At 33.6% G+C, this 21,133-nt stretch overlaps 2 protein-coding genes and 1 long non-coding RNA gene across 6 annotated transcripts in view; all 3 read right to left on the minus strand.

Annotated features, from left to right (window-relative positions):
• Positions 1 to 3,063: 3,063 nt before the first annotated feature.
• LOC105152912 (uncharacterized) lies at positions 3,064 to 4,000 on the minus strand. The gene is made up of 2 exons (XR_015547620.1): positions 3,632 to 4,000; positions 3,064 to 3,371 (listed from the first exon to the last, which is right to left on the minus strand). It is a non-coding gene; the product is annotated as an uncharacterized LOC105152912 (long non-coding RNA).
• A 3,388-nt stretch (positions 4,001 to 7,388) lies between these two features.
• Positions 7,389 to 8,963, minus strand: LOC147907201 (L-lactate dehydrogenase A chain-like). Its single transcript, XM_087413710.1, has 2 exons — positions 8,666 to 8,963; positions 7,389 to 8,376 (listed from the first exon to the last, which is right to left on the minus strand). The coding sequence occupies exons 1-2, from the start codon at positions 8,856 to 8,858 to the stop codon at positions 8,195 to 8,197; spliced, it is 375 nt and encodes a 124-aa protein (XP_087269836.1). The 5' UTR covers positions 8,859 to 8,963; the 3' UTR covers positions 7,389 to 8,194.
• A 304-nt stretch (positions 8,964 to 9,267) lies between these two features.
• Positions 9,268 to 21,133, minus strand: part of LOC105152920 (L-lactate dehydrogenase) — a 171,818-nt gene continuing 159,952 nt past the window's right edge. Inside the window, exons 4-11 of one of the 4 annotated variants that reach the window (XM_087413706.1) lie at positions 19,600 to 19,794; positions 19,384 to 19,523; positions 19,072 to 19,221; positions 18,505 to 18,622; positions 16,669 to 17,007; positions 16,204 to 16,321; positions 15,998 to 16,130; positions 14,704 to 15,582 (exon numbers count right to left, since the gene is read on the minus strand). In XM_087413706.1, coding sequence (XP_087269832.1) covers positions 15,388 to 15,582; positions 15,998 to 16,130; positions 16,204 to 16,321; positions 16,669 to 17,007; positions 18,505 to 18,622; positions 19,072 to 19,221; positions 19,384 to 19,491 — 1,161 coding nt within the window. In that variant the 5' untranslated portion in view covers positions 19,492 to 19,523; positions 19,600 to 19,794 and the 3' untranslated portion in view covers positions 14,704 to 15,387. Of the gene's footprint in view, positions 9,513 to 14,703; positions 15,583 to 15,997; positions 16,131 to 16,203; positions 16,322 to 16,668; positions 17,008 to 18,504; positions 18,623 to 19,071; positions 19,222 to 19,383; positions 19,795 to 21,133 lie in introns of those variants that run through there. The other 3 variants (XM_087413708.1, XM_087413707.1, XM_087413709.1) reach the window with 3 other exon arrangements.

Here is a 21,133-nt window from a genome sequence, read left to right on the forward strand (position 1 = left end):
CGCACAGTTCAATATGAAATTATTTGTTATTATTTAAGAAATGCACTAAAAAATCTTAGACTACAATTTTCCCTCGATTGTCGGATAAAATCGAAACACTATTATTGCGTAAATATATATCATATTAAAAGATTGCAATTATATGTTCAAAGTGCCAATATGCAATTCGTGACGTATCACAACCGGGCTAAATTATATCTACATTTTTTTAAATTGAATTATATTTTTACCTGATATGATTTTTTTAATTATTTTGCATATAAAAGTATCAAAGTATTAGGTGTTGGAATTAATTCGTAGCGTTTTTAATGAAAGAATGTTATTTATTTCACATGAGCATTAAAAAATACATTAATGAAAGTACTTCCCATCACTTGTAAAACGCTACGAATTAATTCCAACACCTAATACAAAAAATTATAAAATCAATAATTTATAAGATATTTTTTATAATATTTACATTTTATTTTAATTTAGATTTTATTTTAAATAAATTTCATTCGTTCTCTTTCTGTATGATATTCGCGGTAACATTATTGGATTAGCAAAAAACCTATTGAAAATAATTAGAAAATTATTCGAATATTGTACATTATTTATTTCAACAGTTCTTTCATAACTTCAATAGTATTTTTTCACAAGACTATGACAACTTTTAATCCTGTCACCTGTAATAGTAAACATTTTATTAAAATATCTCGCACAAATAAGTGCCTCATTTTCAATAAGTTCACCATACAAAAATTTATGAAGGTGTGCACTGACATAAAAATCGGTGTCGAACAATCTACTGCTAGTGGCGTGATTTCGCGCCATTAATCTTTCTCCGACAATTAACCGACCGTAACGCAGCCGGCGGCTATTAATTGCAATCAAAACGTTATATCATACAACTGGCTGATATGGAATTTAATTTGATATACATATTCGGCAGAAACATTTATCTTTAAAAATTATAACAAAACTATTACATTCTATAAATAATAAACATACACATATGTGCATCGTTTGCAATGTGAAAAAAATTATTAGCATACATATTTGTGCAATCTTTTCTTTGGACTGGACTGTGCATGTTAAACAGGTTTGTAAAAAGGTAAACGAAAGAAAGCGAGCGTTTATCAGACTTGTCTTCGTGTGTTCTGTTTTTTTCCGGTAGATGTCGGGAACATTCAGTATTTTTTTCATTGATCGAATAAAACTGAATTAGAATTGTGCTACAAGCACAATTCTAATAGAAGAGAATAACGTAATGTGCACTACATAAGAAATTTGGATATAAAATAAAATATAACATAAAATTAATTTTTATGCCTAACGACATAAAAATATTTAATCAAAATAATTTAATAAATCTTTAATTTGATTGTGAATAATCAAAAGACATTATCGTAATTTTAAGTTTGTTAATATAATAAGAAAATATAAATCTAATAAGAAAAAAATGAAACAAATTAAAAATAATATTAAAAAATAGAAATAGTATTTTGAAGAAAGAGAGAGAGAGAAAAAGAAAGAGAGAGTATGGCAAAAGTTCTTCAGCAGCGAACTCGTGGAGAAGAGAGATCGAAGAAGGGCCGCGCCCGTTGATTAACGGATATCTTAATTACTGATTGGCTGCGCGGACTAATTAAATCGTAACTCAATCAGGAGTCCGACCTGCCTCTTGCGCCATGGCGATTTTATGAGCGTGTACACGCGGTTTGGGGCCTCCACATACATACGTAAGTCGCTGATGGCGTATAGATGACTTTAAAGCTTTGAGTAATGCACTCCAACTACCCCCCTCCCTACCCTGCCCCTTTTACATATTCCTTCCACCGATCTTTCTCGCGCGGCAATGTCTGTTTTTTACCTCACCTTCTCTCTTTGTACGCCTTCCTTTTTTTTTTTATCAGCGACCTCTTCGCTCTGAGGCTGCCTCGACGGCATTATATTCGCATGGAATAAAAAATACAAGTAATTAGTAGTACCTACCGCCGCGTCTCTTGTCCGTTGAGCAATGTCCTTCGGATCCTCCTACCTTTCATTCATATAAACCATTCAAGACATGAATTTTCAATAGCAGATCATGCAGATGCGTTTTTGTACTGGTGTATGAGTGTCTTTCATTTCTTTGCATGTGTGCAATGCGGGTCCGTGAATTTCGTAACGCGAGGCTCAAGACCCGTATATCGTTCCGCATTTAATGGCATATTTAAATTAACTGAATTGTTATTTTATATTTATATCTGAAATATACTATTCTTATTATAGAAAATTAAATATCATTATCAGATGGTCATGATCAATACTAGGCATACGAGTAATTTTATGTACAAGTACAATAACTCGTACTTTTTTCCGTCATACTCGAGTAGGATAGCAATTAACTTGTGAGTCAATTATAACTATAATTATGGTGGATACCAAGAATTACATCCGACGCATCTACAGTGTATCATATATCTTATACATATAATGTATTAGAAATGTGATTTAGTTTTAAGTATTCCACAAGAGATAGCATTAATGTCAGTATTGTCGAAGACATTTCAATCACAGTTTGTTTCTTAATGCTTTAATATTACTCCATAATATTTAGTCATTTACTAATAGACGCAGTAAACATCGTGTTTGTACCAACTTAAAAATACAGCTTATTTTCGACACGCCTTATTTTTTAATCAGAAGAAAACGATGGCTGAAAGTCGCCGTTTCAAGAATTCTGATAGAAACTTATGATGATGTTGCTTCATCAATTAAGAATATTGGTATTCAGTCTTTAAAGATTTATACCATATTATTTTATATTTTAATATGAATGCTATTTCCTTGATCGATGCGATGTAAAAAATTGAACTAAATTAGAATAAGATGTATAATATTATGATTAAAAAAGTAAAACTTTATAATTACGATAGAATAAGATCTTCAGTTAACTAAAATTACTTCTCTGCTATTATACACACACACACACACACATACACACACACACACACACACACTTCTGCGAAATTTGAGAATTTGAGAATTAAAATATAATTTTCTCAGTTTTTAGTGTATTTTCAAAAATTCTAAAAGTTTAATTATCAGTATAGTGTCATTTAATTGTAATATGCTTTTTAATAAAGTACACAATATTATTACATACATTTAGTTAAACGATAAAAATATTTCTGCCTCAATAGAATTTCCCCAACACTTATAAAGATTAGATAAATATAAATTCTTGACCCATGATTATATATAGCACCTAAAATATCCAATGATTACTTATATATATTGCAGTTTTATTAGAAATAATCGTAGTTGTGCCAATGCAATTGAAGCATTGATTTTCGATTGCCAATAGATAAATCAAGAACATTTTTGCGTATGTATCATCCAACCTACAACATTAAAAATAGGATAAATTAAATAATATCTTGAAGTTGACTTGTCTAAAATAGAACTCAATTTATAATAAATTAGAATATTATTAATCAAATAATAATATTAGTCAAACTTTATTATAGGTACATTATAATTATTTAAATAACCATTATAATGAACAGACTCTTATTATCTTATTATTGTCTTTTATCTTATATATATAAATTTTATTCTTTTCATCTTTAATTATTAAATATGAAAGTAACAAAACGGTTACCACTGATCGACATATTCCATGTTTATCCAATCGTTGATTTTCCGGACATTGCGGTCTATTCGGTATCTGTATGAAATGGGTGAGACTAAAACTGTTATTCTCTTGGATCTCTTGCTGTTGATATTCTGTAGTGGACAAGTCTTATTGTTTATACAAGTCATTAGTGATAAATTTATCACTATCAATACAATTACAGACATTACAAACATTCTCGCCATTTTTAATATTTAAATTCTAATAAATATTTGTCACGCACACACGTATATAAGACTAACAATAAATTTGAACGTTATCCTAGTAATTAAGAAGAGAAACTACTGAAATCTCAACAATTCTGATTCTTGTTGTGTTCTGACAGGTTCCTCCGAATATTTCTGCTATTTATAGTCATCTTTAGATGTGTATGATTATGTAAACTACGTTTTTACTACTACTTCAAACTCGCTAACGTATTTAAAATTTTGAAGTGTAGAAGAAGTGACGATGAAGAAGTGATAAGAAGACGCTGTCCTTGAAAACTAAATCTAAATATTAATTACGAATAAGTAAATATTTATTAAGAATATTACCAAACGTTGTTTTCTAAAAATAAATTTTAATTGCAATTAAGATTAAGGAAGTAAATAACGATGCCATTTTTTACAATATAAAAATCTATCTTGACAATATACATATATTGTTATCTTTTCAACTCGAAGTTTAATGGAAATAAACTAAAATTTCTATTTCTTTATTGTATGTTTATTTTTTTAATATAAAATATTATATTTCACAAGTCTAATTATCTTCCTCAATTTTTAATAGAATAATTAATGCTATTACGTTTTTCTAATTATTCATAATAATCTGATATTAATACATTAACAAAAATCGTCAAACTACTCATCAAAATTAATTCACTCATTTAGATAACTCAACAAAAAGTCAGGTTTATAAGAAATATATGTTGTATAAGCAATAAAATATTCGTTATTTATTCTATTTTTAAAATATTCATGATACTTAATTCACATTTTAATAAAAATAAACAAGTATTTGTAATTATATTGAGAAATACTAAAACGATATAGCTTCAGATTTTAATAATGGATTTTAATAATGTATTTTAACAAGATTGCAATGTATTTTAACAAGATTGCAATAAATTTGAAATGTATGTGCTACGTTGTAATTTAAACTAATTTTTATTGTATTTCTTATTTTTTTTTGTAATAAAATGATATAATAGAATATCAAGTAATAATCAGTAATAATCAGTAATAATCAATAATATCAGTATGAATAATATAAAAAATTTGTCAAATAAGTATGCAGTCCTAGTTCATATTTAAACAAATACTTCCATAATTGCTAGAATTTGAATAATTACAACAAAATTAAGTTGACATTTTCTACAATTAATATCTGTATAGTCTTTTATATATTTCTAATAATATAATACAATAAAATTATCTGAATCATATTATTGAGCTCATATTATTAAGCTATTTTATTTTTCTTAAAAAAATTATTTTTAAAAAAAATAATTAAAAATTAATTTTATACATATACGTTTTTATTCTTACTTGTAATTATTTCAACAGGTATTGTCTATCCTTATTCCGTGTAATACCCATTCGAATAATTCTTTAGGTAGACAATAAATTTTTTTTATTCCCTGACAAATTGTTAGCGACAATGCAATGATAATCAATAACAGAGTCATAAATATCATAAGATTTTTCATTTTTAGAACGTGTAAATTTTAGGCAAAGTTCAGGGATAAAAAACAACTTCGTTGCCTTCGAATATAAATTCGTAGAAATCCTTAACTAAACTTTCAACAATCCCATGAAAATTAGTACACATTCTATTAGGTATTCCATGAAGATTAATACATACATTCTACTAGGTATTCCTTGTGTCTCTTTAAAATCATGTCTAGATGATTACGTGAACGGCTTAACGTAATTCATCAATATTTTTATTGCCAACCGCGCTCAAGGCCAGCTATAAAAATGATGTATAATTAATCAATTTCTTTACGACTATAAAAAGTTCTAATCTCTAATTTAAGGATATTATAAACGTTAATACATAAATATATCAATATTTTGCGTAATAATGAAACTATGGATATTAAGATAAATATTTTATTGTCTCCCGTTTTATATTTCTCATTAAAATTTATTGAATTTAAACTTAGATTAAATCTAATAATAAAAAATATCTCGTACGCGAAAATTATGTACAGCACAATAAAAGATGTTCCATTATAAATATAATATCTTAACTAAATTTTAACCAAATATTTGAATGTTTTAAATATGAAAGATATACTTTAGACAAAGAAAAAAATATTTAAAAGAAACTATCAGTAATTTACAAAAAAGTTATTATTTTTAAATATATTAACTACCATATTATTCATTATTCGTACTCTAACAATTCTCCATTATTCAAATATGATGACGTTAAATTTTCTTCAAATAAAAGTCTCGTCGTATAGTGATATATTACAAAAAAAAGTTATAAATGTGTTTGAGTTTTGCTAAAACTTATTCATTGATAGACTCTTTTTAAAATAGAGTGTTATTCATATAAATAACACAATAGTTCATTGAATAAGTTTTTAGATCATATGATTTAACATAAAGATGTAAAAATAAGATATCAACAACAAATAGATATAATAAGAAAAAACGTAAATAATAATTTTCAGCAGAAACACGACTACAAATGCGGACCTAGATCTTGTGTATATTGAGAACGCTTTATTATTGATATGCGAGCAGCAATAACACTGGGTAAACGAATGTCTTAACTAATGTAACGGATGGCAGAGATAAAAAGCGTGATATTGTACGTGAATTTTGTAACAAATTAGTCAGTATCGTTGACCACTAGAGCCGCGCGAAACCGCCTCTCTTTATATTTATAATAGCAATCGTTTCATCATCTCGATCGCCTTTAGCGGGGCGATTAACTGCTCCATACACAAAGCAATTAATTATACGTAGTCTGCATTAATCTTTGCAAATTGGGACCGAAATCCTCGGAGTACGCCCTACAATTTTATACTCCTATGATCATTTGATTGCGCAATAAAACCAATCGTCCTAAAACAAACGCAGATTTCTTTTTTTAATTCTCTGACTTGGTTGGATTGTGAACGAACGATGAAAGATAAGGTCCTTTGTCACGAAATTATTATGTATACATAGTGTTTCAATATAATTCTTTAATTGACGTGAATCATTATGATTCGTGATCAAAATCTCGCACTTTCCTTTTATTTGCAACGCATTAATAAAATAAATAAATATATATATATATATATATACACACACATATATATATATATATATATATAAATTTTTATTTCTGTCAAACATAGAACTAAAATATAATTTACTCACATTAATTGTTGACAGTATTTAATGTTTTAGGTTACTAAATAACGTTAATTATAAAATTGTACAACAAATACTTCTTTAATTCCGTTTCTTATTTATTCAATCTTGTCGAGGATCAATTTTTGTGCCTCATAAATTCTTTGGAAAGATATCGTCATCAATTCTTGCTCCTTAGATGTATATAACAAACGAATAAAGGACTGTACGCCGTTTCTCCCTACTACACAAGGTAATGACGTAAAGATATCCTTTTCCAGTCCGTGTTGGCAGCCCTAAAATATATTTGACAATTTTGGCAAGGGAAAGAAAAGTTATTGTTCACAAAAATATATTAATTATATTTTTATATTTACAAACAAAAAGTTTACGTACATTTACATATGTATATACGCGTATATCATATTTATATATATCATTATTTTTATATTTATTTTAAATTTTCTTTTATTATAATGAATAAATGTCATTAATATTATAATGGATATAATTAATATAACAATTATAGTGGATATAATGTTGTAATTATACAATAATAAATAAATACTATAATTATATTGACACAAAGGAAAAGCAATAAGAAATATAGTCCTCTAAATAATATCACTAAACATAAGTTTAATAGTTCTAATAAAACTTATCAATAAACCTTCATGAACGTAGAGACAGTAAAACAAGCACAAGTATTGCGCACGATAGCATCAACAATTTCGCCTGCACAGATTCCAACTGCCCAACTGTGATAGCCTTTCTTGAGGATCAATTCATTATCGGCATTGACAACTTTCGCATGTAAATCGCTCCAGGATTCCGGATCCGTTCTAGTGCCGATCTCTTTATTTATATCTTTTAAAGGCATGCCCATTACCGCAACAGCGGACCAGACCGGTACTAATATTATATATTAAAATAAAGAGTTTATATGTAAGTGAGAATAAAAATTTGCAAAAATTAAATATTTTGTCATAAAACTTTTCGACTTTTCTTTTTATAAAGCTAAGAAGAACCATATAAAGTCGGATTTTGCAATTTAATCCTTAAAATATTGTAATAAATAAAATTATCTCTACTTCAACTGCACTATAGTACATATATGAAAACAAATTTTTATTTTGCTTTGTTGTGAATATCGTAATTACATTGCGATTATCATAATTACAATATTTTAATGCTAATTACCAGAAGCTGGTCCGCTCTCGCCAATGATTAACGCTTGAATCGCATTTGCTGAAAGTCCGAGTTTTTGAGCGATAAAATACTGAAATCTACAGCTGTCTAGAAACGTTCCCAATCCTATAACACGATTTGGTGGAAATCCAGACAGCTTCATAGCAACGTACGATAGAATATCAACTAAATAACATGATCAAAATAATTATTCATGTATTATACTTGTGTAATGTTCGATTAAAATTGATCAATCTCGAATTATAATGTGTTAAAAATATCTTAGAGAATATAATCATAGAGGAGCATTAACATGTTGCTATTTATTAAATATATAAAATATTTTATATAAAATATATTAAAATATATAAAATATATTAAATATATAAAATGTTTATTAAAAAAAGCCAGATATATATGTGTAATTTCTAATATGACAAACACATTAAGTGCATAGTAGGTAATAAGAGTGTACCTGGCTTTGAAAGAATGAGAAGAACGCTGTTCGGCGCGTACTTGGAAACGTTAGGAATGACGTCCTTGAAAATTTTCAGATTATGCTCTAGATAATCGGCTGGCCGCAGATCTTCACGAGACTGGCTTCCAACTGTGATCACGCATACTGCTGCGTCTCTGGCACAAGCATAATCTATCGGAGCGTAATGCATGTTGGATGATTTATCGCTTATCACAGAATTTTATTTTTCATTTGTTTTGCGCTTTTACACGAGAGATGTATTTGTAAGAAAAATAAACCTATTCTAAAAGATAAATCTATTCAAAAATCAAGAAAAAATATAATATGATACAATAATTATAAAATACTCTTAAATTTTTATTAGCTTTATTCCCAAGAAGAAATAAAAATCGACGTGGATCCGATTTTTATTTCTCGCTATATTAGCGACACTATCATTTATCAGTTGCTAATTAATTTCTAGATAAGCGTGTTGCTTGTGCGTTCATCTTACAGCATCACGTAAAATCATGCATAATTCATCTTAATTTTAATAACACTCGAGATGTCATTCAACGCAGGCAATAACGCGGATGTTACCTCTGGCGAGCTTATCGCTAATCACAATCGCGCTATTTATTTATCGAACGTTAAAGCGTGGTCGTTTTGAAATAATTGCTCGTTACTCGCGGACAGTGTAATGACGGTCTCGCTATTTTTCTGCAACCTCCTCCCATCGGGCTTCACCTTTGGTACCGACAATTCTGGGATTGCCGAGGTATGCTGCCGCATGGCTGATGTCTTCTGCTTCTGCCTTGGCGAGATCCTCGTTCACATCTATGAGGACGAGCTCGGAGGCAAGGCGCTGCGAAAAAAATCACAAAGGGATGAATGGTTGAACAGGGTAGTGAGCAGAGAAGCTAGAGAGTAATTAACGGCAACTAGTTGCTACCCAGCAGGCAGCGTTATTACGCGCTTCGAATCGTTACGCAACAAGAGCCTCCCCCCCCCCGCCCCCCGAGAATCACATTAAGATGCGAATGAGTACGCGAGATCAATCACACTGTTTGCAAAGTCCCCTAATGCGAGGAATCGTTAAGATCCGATCAAGAAATAGTGTTGAGAAGTGCGTTATTTTTGGGGGAATTCACTATGTCGGTTTCGCTTCATCACGATCGCCGCCAGTAGTTGTCGCCAGTGTCTGGTGACACAAACGATGTCTTGCGCAGGGCGATAACTCATTCATGAATAATTATGGAACCGGTACGGCTTCTTCTCATCGATTCCTCTTCCCAGGGACTACCGTCCGTCCTACCTCCGGCAGTAGCTACAAGATTTTCGGCCGTAGCGACCGTGTTCCTTATGAAATGTCAAACGAGCATGAAGAATGATTCTACGACCCCCTATTCGCACGTGCTTCATTTTTCTCCCGCAATCATGGTTTCTTCGTAAATGTTGGCTATTTGTTTCCCCATGAATTTTTTATAATTTCATTAACGTAGCGTACATTAAGGATACCCAGGAATATCGTAAATGTAACGTTATACAAGTCCATGAAGTGTGACAAATGACATGGCAAACGAGTGGTATAATAAGGGACCACTGGTAATCTATATTCGTTTTTGAACGATAGATCATTAAGCTTCGAGCGGTTCTAATTTGTGCAGGTTAATTTGTGGTATAATGGGATATTCGGACGATCATGTAAATCACTCCGTAAAAATTAATGAGCATTATTTTCCTAGGGTCATCGTATCGCATACAAACGCGTTTTTGTAGTAATGACGACGAATGGTGTATATTACACGAAATGATGTATGTAACATTTTACGTTATATACACTTTAACACGCTTATATATGAACAGATGGACGTATTTTCCTCAGACAGATGGTGCTTTCACACTTCATGTTAAGACAAACGGCGGACTAACTATAAAACGACTTCTTAATATATTATGTTAAATTCTCCTGCTTCTGTTATTGTATACCACTTAATTATCATACTTCATCAAGCGTGTCTTCTGAAAGGTGTAAAGTAACTGTGAACTTTTTGAATAAATCACTCTTGTTTCACAATAATAATAAGCATATAATTTTCACTTGTGCTTATTATATTTTTAATTACAAATACTTAATAAATTTCTTTTTAATATTTTTAATTTCTTCTTCTTTCGTGTCATTTTTATTTGTATAATAAAAGGCTTATCAATTTCTTTTAATCGAATAGATATGTTTTTTTACTGTAGATAAAAATATTTTTAAGACGTTCTTTTCAACAATGTATTGCACAGAAAATTATCAAGGATATTTCACACAAAAGAAATAATATTTGATTATTGGATTATATATTAATGTAACAAAATAACAAAATGTTAGACTTCACAATTAATATAAAAATATAAAAGACAGAATAAATACTTCTGATCAGTTTCTTGTCTTCCATACTGATCTATATTTAAATAATTACATAGCGCTGTAAAAACAGTCACCATTGTAAACCAGAAATATTATTATTAGAAATATATTTTATCAATGCCGAAATGCAAAATGTAATCATTTTTCATTCATCCTTGAAACATTTATTCTCGTCGTGATAACACGATGATAAGTTTGAAAGCAAGTTTTAATTTCCTTATTTTATTGGATCATTTAAATGCTCACAATTTCTCACTATCTGATACTCTGTCCATAAGATGACATAACTACTTGCATATTAAATATCGATGTAGATATGGCCCAGGATATACCAACGAAGTATCTTTCGCTGAAGGTTCTGCCCGTATAATTTGCACAGCTTGATACGGGCCATCCAACACGCGTGTCACAATGAGACAAGAAACTGAGAGAACAACAAGAAATAAGATGTCTGACACGCTACAGTTGTGAAGAATTTTGGTAGGTTCACAAGGTAGACGGCAAGCTGTAGCGATCGTATTTTCGTACTTTGCGATGATCTCATTGATGCAATCTGCCATGGTGCAACGTAAAGTGCAGCAGCACGACTCGGTCATATTTTTTCACTTCTTGCTCTTCTTCTTGAAACGCTTCTTCCTGTTTTTTTCCACAGCATCTTCTGCTGCCGAATGTTCCGGTAATCAGGAGATCTTCATGGTCGTGTCGGATAAGCGCCATCGAGTTTCATAGTTTCGTAGTCATAAATAATTTATATTGGCTAGAATACAATTACATGTTTCATATATTTCTAATTAATACACGTTTCAAATTTTTATAAAGACTAAGGAAGTCATTTGTCATTGTCAAAAGACTAGGAAGCGATTTTGAGAAAATCCATACTATTAATTTGACATGGAATACGGGCAATTTTCCTCAAAAGCTATTATCATGTACGATAACGGGTTTCATTTATTTCTAATTAGTACACATTTCGAATTTTTATAAAGACTAAGGAAGTCATTTGTCATTGTCAAAAGAATCAAGGAAGCGATTTTGAGAAAATCTATAGTATTAATTTGATATGGAACGCGGGCAATTTTCCTCAAAAGCTGTTATCATGTACGATAACGGGTTTCCTAATATCCTAGTTATTCTCGGTACTATCCTGACTCCTCCTCGATAATATACACGATAAACTTTACTATATATTATTTAGTCTCTCGATATACACCATAAGTCCGGCCAACGAGAAGTCTATCGTCCGTCAGTTACGCCCTCTGCGTCTCACCGCATGCACACACCATTGTTTGCCCTCGTAAATTTGCGGAAACCGAAACCTAGAATTAGTCGCCCACATTTATTACCCTCTACCGAATGTACTCAACATATGGATACAACACTAGCTGTTGCACCTTGCAGCCCACAATGCGTTCCGTCTAACAGTTAATTTTCCTTCTTGATGCAACAGATACGAAATTATGCCTAAACAATACAATGGTAATATATAGTTTCATTTAGAATGTTATAAACAATTTCATATTTCTCACATTTTCCATTATTACATGATCGGGACTTGTTAAGACCAAAAAGTAAGTCTATGCGCAACTGTTCCATGAAATTTTTAAAAAGCTTCTAAGCACATCCTTCATAAAATCTTAAATCAACTATTATTATATTGCAATACTATTTGTATTCGTTTCGCGAGGATTTCAGACGAACGGTGTTATAAATTGCAGTCTCTCTCCATAGTTACTAACATAAATCAGTCAGTTAGAGCCGTCTTGCGGGGGCGCATTGGCCGACGTGTAAATGCTCGCGTTACGATCCGATAACGAGCGAAAGGTTCGGCCCACTTCTCTACATCTTCTATAGTCTTCTTCCTGCTATCTCCTTTCCTCTTTCATGTTCCACCCTACTCCTTCTTATAGCCGAATTCCCTCTTCTGGTCTTCCGTGGATCATTTGCATAATAGCCTTTTTCAGCCGGCATACACGTACACACTAACGAGCCTACATTCAGGAGCCCCTGTAGACCTGCAGGTATACTCATGCACGAACCTACACACGTTAGGGCATTCCTTGGCTCGTCCTTTGTTGGGTGCAACTCGAGGGTATATCTCCTGAGGTCCACCAACGTGTAGCATTAGATCTTTGATCCTCGACGAACAAATACGAATTACGTACTCGAACCATGCGGATACCGGCGCTATGTCTCATTCACTCGATATCATTGTGGACATGTTTAGATTGACGTATCGAGCACATTATCGTATCATCTAATGGAATGAGACACGGATCTATTACGCATACGTGCATTAATCAATGTTGATATACCTTCGAAGTATATAAATTGTACATCAATGAAGTAATAATATATTAGTATTGACGTTGACTTATATGCATCAGCATTTTTACGAAGTTAATGGTAATTTATGAAATGTACTATTAATATCAAAATATTACACTGTTAAAAAAAACAGATTATAAATTTATAGAGTATGCATCTAGAATTACTACTTGCGCGAATTAATTTGTAAATAAATTTTTATACTTACATAATATTTATCATAAAGATTATAAAAAGTATAACAATTTTTTGTTCATTATCTATGTATGTGTCATCATATGCTTAATATAAAATATGTGCTGCTATATTTTATAAAATAATGAAATCATTGTTATAATAAAAATACATAGCGTATATGCATAAAAAATTAATTAAAAAATCAAAATGGTACGAAAGGTTAGAAACTAAAAAAATCGAAAATCCACCAACTTTGAATAGAATAGCTATAGCGACCGCAACACCCTTAGGCGCACTGCCCACGACGACGACCTTGACACGATGGCCATCCACAAGATGTTCTGCCTGTTTGGCCAGTAAAACAGTTACCGTGTTGCTGGCTACCTCAGGTAATTTCTTTCTCGTTTCGGTCATATCCGCGATACATGGATATTCTTCTACTTCGAGGTACAACACCAAATAATTTAAGCAAACCAAAAGTCGCTTGACATCGTGAATATTTCTAATTGAAACTACAAAATTTGACGTATCGTCATTAAAATTTACATAAGATAGGATACGTCTGAAAAAGCAGACAGTCGAAAAAAATATCTTTGACAGGAGGTGAATGAAGTTGACAACGGAAATGTAGCAAGTAGATTTACTGTCAATTTGAAATGGCTACATAAAATGGTATATGCAATAAGGTGATTATATTGGTTCTGTACGATCGAACGTGAGAGAACTCTCTCTCTCTGCCTTTCGTGTTCAACATACATATCTCGTATACTCATAATGTACTATATGTACGAGATGTGAACCTCAAGTTATCTTGTAGCGGGAGATATACAATCCGATTAACACGTTCGATCACAGATGAAAAGATGCTATCGATAAATTCAATCGTGCCGTACAGAATCAATTATAATCGGAAAGAATGCTCGTTATATAAAAAGGTAAATGCTCGGGACAGATGTAGAGACGAATCGCCAATTGGACCTATCCAACTATCGTTCCTATTATTTTCGTTTTTCTGCGGAGAAGATCGTAAAATTGATCGACAGCTGCTACGAAGCCGCACAGGTGGGATGCGCCGCGTTCCTGGAGAGATACTGCCAATTTGTATTTTACAGGATATTTGAGAAGGGATCAAAAAGTGATTCTTAGAAATCGACTCTTTTATTCTTTATAAACCTCATTAATTCAATTTACCATTCTTTTTCTTATTATAAAAGTGTAATTCTGTTTCATCCCGATAATTATTCAATTTCTACGATTTAAAAAATTACATATTATATATATATATATAAAATTTTATATGTATAAAATACAACGACTTCACTACACAACAAGACTTAAAACTAAAAAAAGATTATAGTTTAAATTATCCAATCTCCTTTAGCCGCAACTCTCAACCTTATATTCGCATGCAATGGAGAGTGCATTTTCATCCGCCCTTTCACCTTTCCGCATCGTACATCGTTCGGTTGCGTAAATCAAAATTCGATCGAGTAAAAAAGAAACAGTAATAAGCCTCGCACGCGTGGAATATTGTAGCGTGTACCGTTCGCAGGCAATCTTAGGAGAACGCGGCTGGTTTAATTTTCCAGGAAGTCGAGTTTCACTCATATATCGTTTATTATGACGATCGAATGTACGCACGCAGGAAACCGGTTACCAGATGCAGCATTGCCCTTATTGATGAAGATGCATTCTAAAACATCGTTCCTTCTCTCCACTCCGTTTCCTCTTCCTCGCTATTTCCGCGCCACGTATCCGTTCACATCCGTTCGCAAGTCCTTCACGTTTTCTCACTCTCCTTTTTTCCTCGGTCTACCGGTTGTCACTCTTCAATGTCGCTTGACTCGCGAAGAATGCCACACTCACGTAGCACATCGCGGATGCTGTCGGCGCACCGTTGTATCGCCGTCTTTTCCTGTTCGTTCAGCTTCTGTCGCACCGTGGCATACACACCTTCCCGACCGAGAACACAGGGTACCGACATGTACATGTCTTTATCGGTCCCGTGGGCACAACTCTGTGAACAGAGATTCCTCGATCTTGTTTTTCCATCGTGTCAATCGACACACGCGAATAAATGTACCTGAGAACGTTTTTTTAAGGTACAAAAATAAATACTTTACTTGCGAATTAAAAAATTATCATTATTTTATAACTATTATATGCAAATTCCTTTCTTTATTGTATTCGATTCCTAATTAATTATCCTGTAATCTACGCTTCAATTGGTACCAGAAAAACTATAATATTGAATTTTTATACAACTCAAATGTGTCTTAGAATTAAATGCGTTTAATTTTAAAGTAATAATAATATTAGCAATTTTATTTAGCAAAGTTATTAAAATCTATCTAAAATCACTCAATAATTTTACTGTTAATGTGTTAACTTGATTATATCTCTGAATGTGTTAACTTGATTATATCTCTCACGTGTATGTACGTCGACACTGGCAACACGACTTTAGTATTCCTGACGATGGCATCGATGATCTCAGCAGTGCAGAAGCCGAGAGCCCAACAGTTCGGTCCTCCCTCACCCTTCTTCCGATTAAGCTCCGTGTCGCTACAAACACAACGCATAGATTTTATTACTTCCTTAAATTTTCTCAAGAATATCCAGTGATCTTAACACTGACGTTTTGTTTACAGCTTCGGAAATGTCACGCCACTTCTCGGGATCATCCGCCTCTCCCATTTGTGGGTTTATGTCTCGTATCTTCGTGCCCGCCACGTGAACGCTCGACCATATGGAAACTGTGAAACGACAGATATTGAAGAGAAAGAGACGTCGTTAACTGTTAGTTTACAATATAACTTATTATACAATATAATAGTACGTGTAATATTTTTCAGTATGAATAATATCTCGTATGTAAAAATCTCTGTGTATTTATGACGTTTAGAAATACTCCAATAGATGCAATTATTAGTGTAAAGATAGTATCTAGTAAAACCTTATCACTAACTGCTATCAACAAATGTACAACAAATGTAATTGCTATATAACATAAATACATTTTATATCTATATTATATTCAGTACTAGAATTACAAATCTATGTGCGAATCTATGTAAAATTAGTCAGGACGTCAATCAAATACCAGATGTGTCGCCCTGTGCGCCGATACTCATGCAATTGATTGACGTTCGCGCCAGTCCCAACTTGCGACTCAGTAAATCCTGAAACCTGCAGCTATCAAGCAGAGTACCCGTGCCAAGCACTCTGCTTGAAGGAAACTTGGATAACTTCCAAGTGATGTACGACATCACGTCGATCGGTTGAGTCACAACTAGTAACACCGCCTTGCAAGCCAACTTTGCAATTGTAGGAATGATCTTCTTGAATACCTCGATGTTGTGCTTGACATTGACCTCCTCTTCAAGTTTCTTTTCACAAACCGCAATTACTACTACCGTCGAATCTTTTACCTTGTAGATATCTAAAATCAATTGTAGATCGTAGATTATCGTAGAATGGTGATTTCTAGATACGTGTGTATTTTAATATTTTAGCCACATTTTCCTGAGAGAGTTAAGGTATAAATCGTTTTGAATCTCTAGAGAAGACACCAATTCACGCGAAAGAAGCCGTAACGGGAAATAGCTTCGTTAAGAATCAGATACGCCTTTCCGAAGAATCTCTTGCCGGAGAACGACGTCTTTATTCAAGCGCGCAATCATCAGCTCCTCGGAAGTGCGTGGAATACAAAAAGACGAGAGTGAATAAGAAATTTTCTCCCCTTTCGAGAGAGAGAATCACCATTGGAAGAGATGCGCTGATAATGACAGCGAGGAAGACAATCCGGCATGGTCGGAAAAATAAAGAGTACAGATCCGAGGCAACACCTTTACAAAATGCTTGTAGTAACACGCAGTGGTATCGCAACTATACGGAAGATACATTTACGATGGAGAAAGATGTTGTTACAGATAAGTTGGCAAGCCCGTAAAAAAGTCATCCCACTTGTTCCAGTAATTGCTACCTCGCACGAGACAAGATCAGAAGAATCATTCTGCTATCCTTTATAAAGGTATAAATACGGACACTACGTGTTGTACGCAATGCCGAGAAAAGTCGAACAAACTGAAATCATTTCTAAGATCAAACGTAGTGCAACTCGGTGAAACTACCCACGAGATCAAACCCGATCGTACTTTCCGTTACTGTCCTGGATTCCCACGAAGAGAAAGAATACAATGCTTTTATAACCAGCCGCTCATCGGACGGGGTAACCGCGCGTCGTACGCACGCTGGAAGCAGAAACAGAAAACCGCGTCGTGGAGCCGATCACGATCGAGATAAATAAGAGTGGACGAGATTTACGAGAGTGTCCGTGAAAAGCTCGAGGGAAACGTTCGTCCAGTTCACCAGCATATAAGCGACCGGCGATGTAGATGAGAGTAGAGATTAAAGGACAGGTCCGAGGGAATTCTGGCCTCCAAAACTTGCTGCTAAACCCATCTATGCGAGAGAACGTTGTTTCTGAATCGCTGCACGTTGACAGAGACCCCTTGACGCAGATAACCTAACGGATCGTTGATTTGAAATGGGTGTTGATCGGAGCCGTGACACACTGCAAGTGACGCTCGGCGGATTCATCAGTCCGGACGTATCAATCTAAAATTTCTGGAATTTGTGCTGCCTCGCACCTAACGCGCGAAAGGCCTACATCGTCCATGGACGTTCACGACTCGTTGATTCTGTGATTAGAGCACGACAACGAGATCTAAAGTGTTAACCGCCATGACAACCGCTCTAACACTAGCTTTATCTGACACAGATAATGTGACGAGACGTTTTGTGTAAGGATGATATATGGTCAGAAGCAATGGGAAGAAGTAGAGTTAGATAGATGTAGGTATTGTATAATTGATATAGTTTTTTATTTATTGCTATTATATAATATGTAAATATGTATCTTTAGTACGAAAAATACCTGATGTGCCAACTACCAGAGGGCATCCCAGAAAAATACCAGCGTGTTGAATGTCCTCGGCTTCGGCAGAAGCTTTGTCTGAATTTTGATCGATCAAACAGACCTCACTCGCTATCCGCTAAAAAGATTACGTAAAAACAATTAATCAAAGCTTATGAACTATACAGGATTTCCGTACAAACTTTAACAAGTATGTTTTATGTCTTGAAATAAAAAAAAATATATAAACAGAAATCCTAAAATACTTTACAAAAAATTTTCATATATACATGAAGGTTTCCTCTACCCTCGCAAAAAAGGTGATAAATTCAAAATTATATTGATTCAAACTTGTATTTACATGGACGGATATTATTTTAAAATATAAACTTGTTTTTCTAAAAAGTAAAATTGTTTCTTATACATTTCATATTTTTATTATAACTTTTTAATAAAATATTTTAGAATTTATGTTCATGTAACATTTTTTCTTATTTCAGCTCATATTCATTTCAGAGTACTGTTAGACTTTGTACGAAAGATTCTAAAACACTGTATATAATAGATCTATATATGTTATATACAGACTCTCATCAGAATTGCGATAGCACAAGCCATTCCAACTTTCCTTGCACCCACGATCGAAATTTTGACAGAATGCGGATAGGCTTCGCACGGTCCCAGTTGCGTCGTTATTAAAGCATTTTTCGTAGTAGTTATCGTCGGAATTTTATCAGCCTATTAAACATATATTATCCTATGTCGTAACTATGCCTATTTGATAATCTACATTTTATATCGGTAGAAATATCTCTACTGTCATAAGCAAGCATCATTTCTCTTTCTAGATTTGAATTCATTTAGTTGACGAGACACGAAAGAGTATTATCCCTGTCTTACATCATCGTATTTGGTTTCATCTGGCACTTTGCTGTCGGCTTTGCTGTCAGCATTGCTGTCCTCTAGGATATCATCCTTTTTAGATGCGTCAGATCCTTCGTCAGCCATGCTCCAGTCGTTGCTGTTAGATTACCGAGCAGCTGCATGAGCAGTACATTTAATAAGAACACGATTCCAGTCGTCTGTGTACTTTAGTAACTATGTGTGTAATCGCACCCTGTTCGTTCGAGACGTATTAACGCTTTAAATGTATCAACCGTGTTGTTTCATCATCCTTATTACTTCAATCGCGTGACTTCCTTTTCCTTGTGTTATTAACTTCGACCGACGTGGTGGTCGCAACTTCTCACTGGAGCTTATAAATGAATAGCGGTCGAGTTGGTGCTCACGCTTATGCAGATCCGGATCGACCTACGCAGAAACGAGTCATCGGTTTTTGAGGTGAATCGGGTATATCGCCGTTATGAGGAAGAGAAATCGTCCGCGAAGAAGAGGTAACCGCTCGCGAGAAGATTCCGATTGGAAGAATAACGGTGGAACTTATCCGCGCACTTTGCTGTAAATTAACTGCAGGTAGTCGTAGAAATGCAAGTAACTCTTCGTGCCTCCCGTCGCGTCGGTGTTCCATCGGTATGCTTCCGTGCACACATACTCGCAAACATATACCCATGCACGTGGTTTCATGTAATATACGTGTACACGCGTAAAACACTCTGCTATGCCGAGACCTATTAGTTGATCATAGCGAACGAATATGATTTTAATGACTGTTTCGAATGAAATAATTAACCCCTGGCATACCTACATGCTAAATCATACGAGACTTTCTCGATCGTTTCCACACGAAGGATTTCTATTAAAATCCTGAAAACAGATTTTTCCTTAAAGTGAAATACTGCTGAGTACGACGAAACTTTAACAGCTGATAATGATAAGAGCTCTGCGTAATATATTTCATATATCTAATACATTATATGCCCTCTCAACGTTGAGCGTGAAAATAACCGAAGAATTTTATTTTCATCTTTAATTTACATCAGTATTTGATAACTTAGTAATTATGCCCGATGAAAATTTATGTAAAGAAAAATTCAAACGTGGCAAAGTCTCATCCAAGTTTCAAGAGAGAAAAAATCATCTAATTTATCATATATGTTCAAATAAGTGGACAGGAGATTATTAACGTCACCTTGTTATATTATTTTCGAGACAGGCCTAAAGACTCCGGGCAAACCATAACAAAAAAAAAAGGAAAAAGCATGTGATGCTATATATTCTTCCAAATGTACGCGTTGAAAGTAACTCCTTGCGCCTCCGATATAATACTCGAGCGACAATCTTAACCATCTGAAAAGGGACCAGTTAAAAAAGTAAAACTTTTCCATTTACTTTGGTGCCCGCAGATAAATCATACCCACTGCATTTAGGAGTAGCGGGCGAGGCGTTCCCGGTAGTTTGGGCATCGCGAAGTTTTAACACACATTCGAAGATGGATCTGCCTCTCGAGAGAGGTCTCGTTTTTCACGCGTGGTCCATACGACTGGCTCGATCCCGCGCTCACGGACACATTCAATTTTAGCGTTAATAATTGCTGGGAAAAATGACGACCTTAAACGTGGCCATTCATCAGGACCGATCGATATTGCGAATGCGCCTTAACGACGGAGAGATACCATCGGCCGTCCCGCTACAAAGTTATTGAATCGCGTCAAATAATATACGAGCCAATAATGTATGAATAGTCCTGCAA

Source organism: Acromyrmex echinatior, chromosome 15 (assembly GCF_024713525.1).
Source record: "Acromyrmex echinatior isolate Ae372 chromosome 15, ASM2471352v2, whole genome shotgun sequence".
Classification (NCBI taxonomy): domain Eukaryota; kingdom Metazoa; phylum Arthropoda; class Insecta; order Hymenoptera; family Formicidae; genus Acromyrmex; species Acromyrmex echinatior.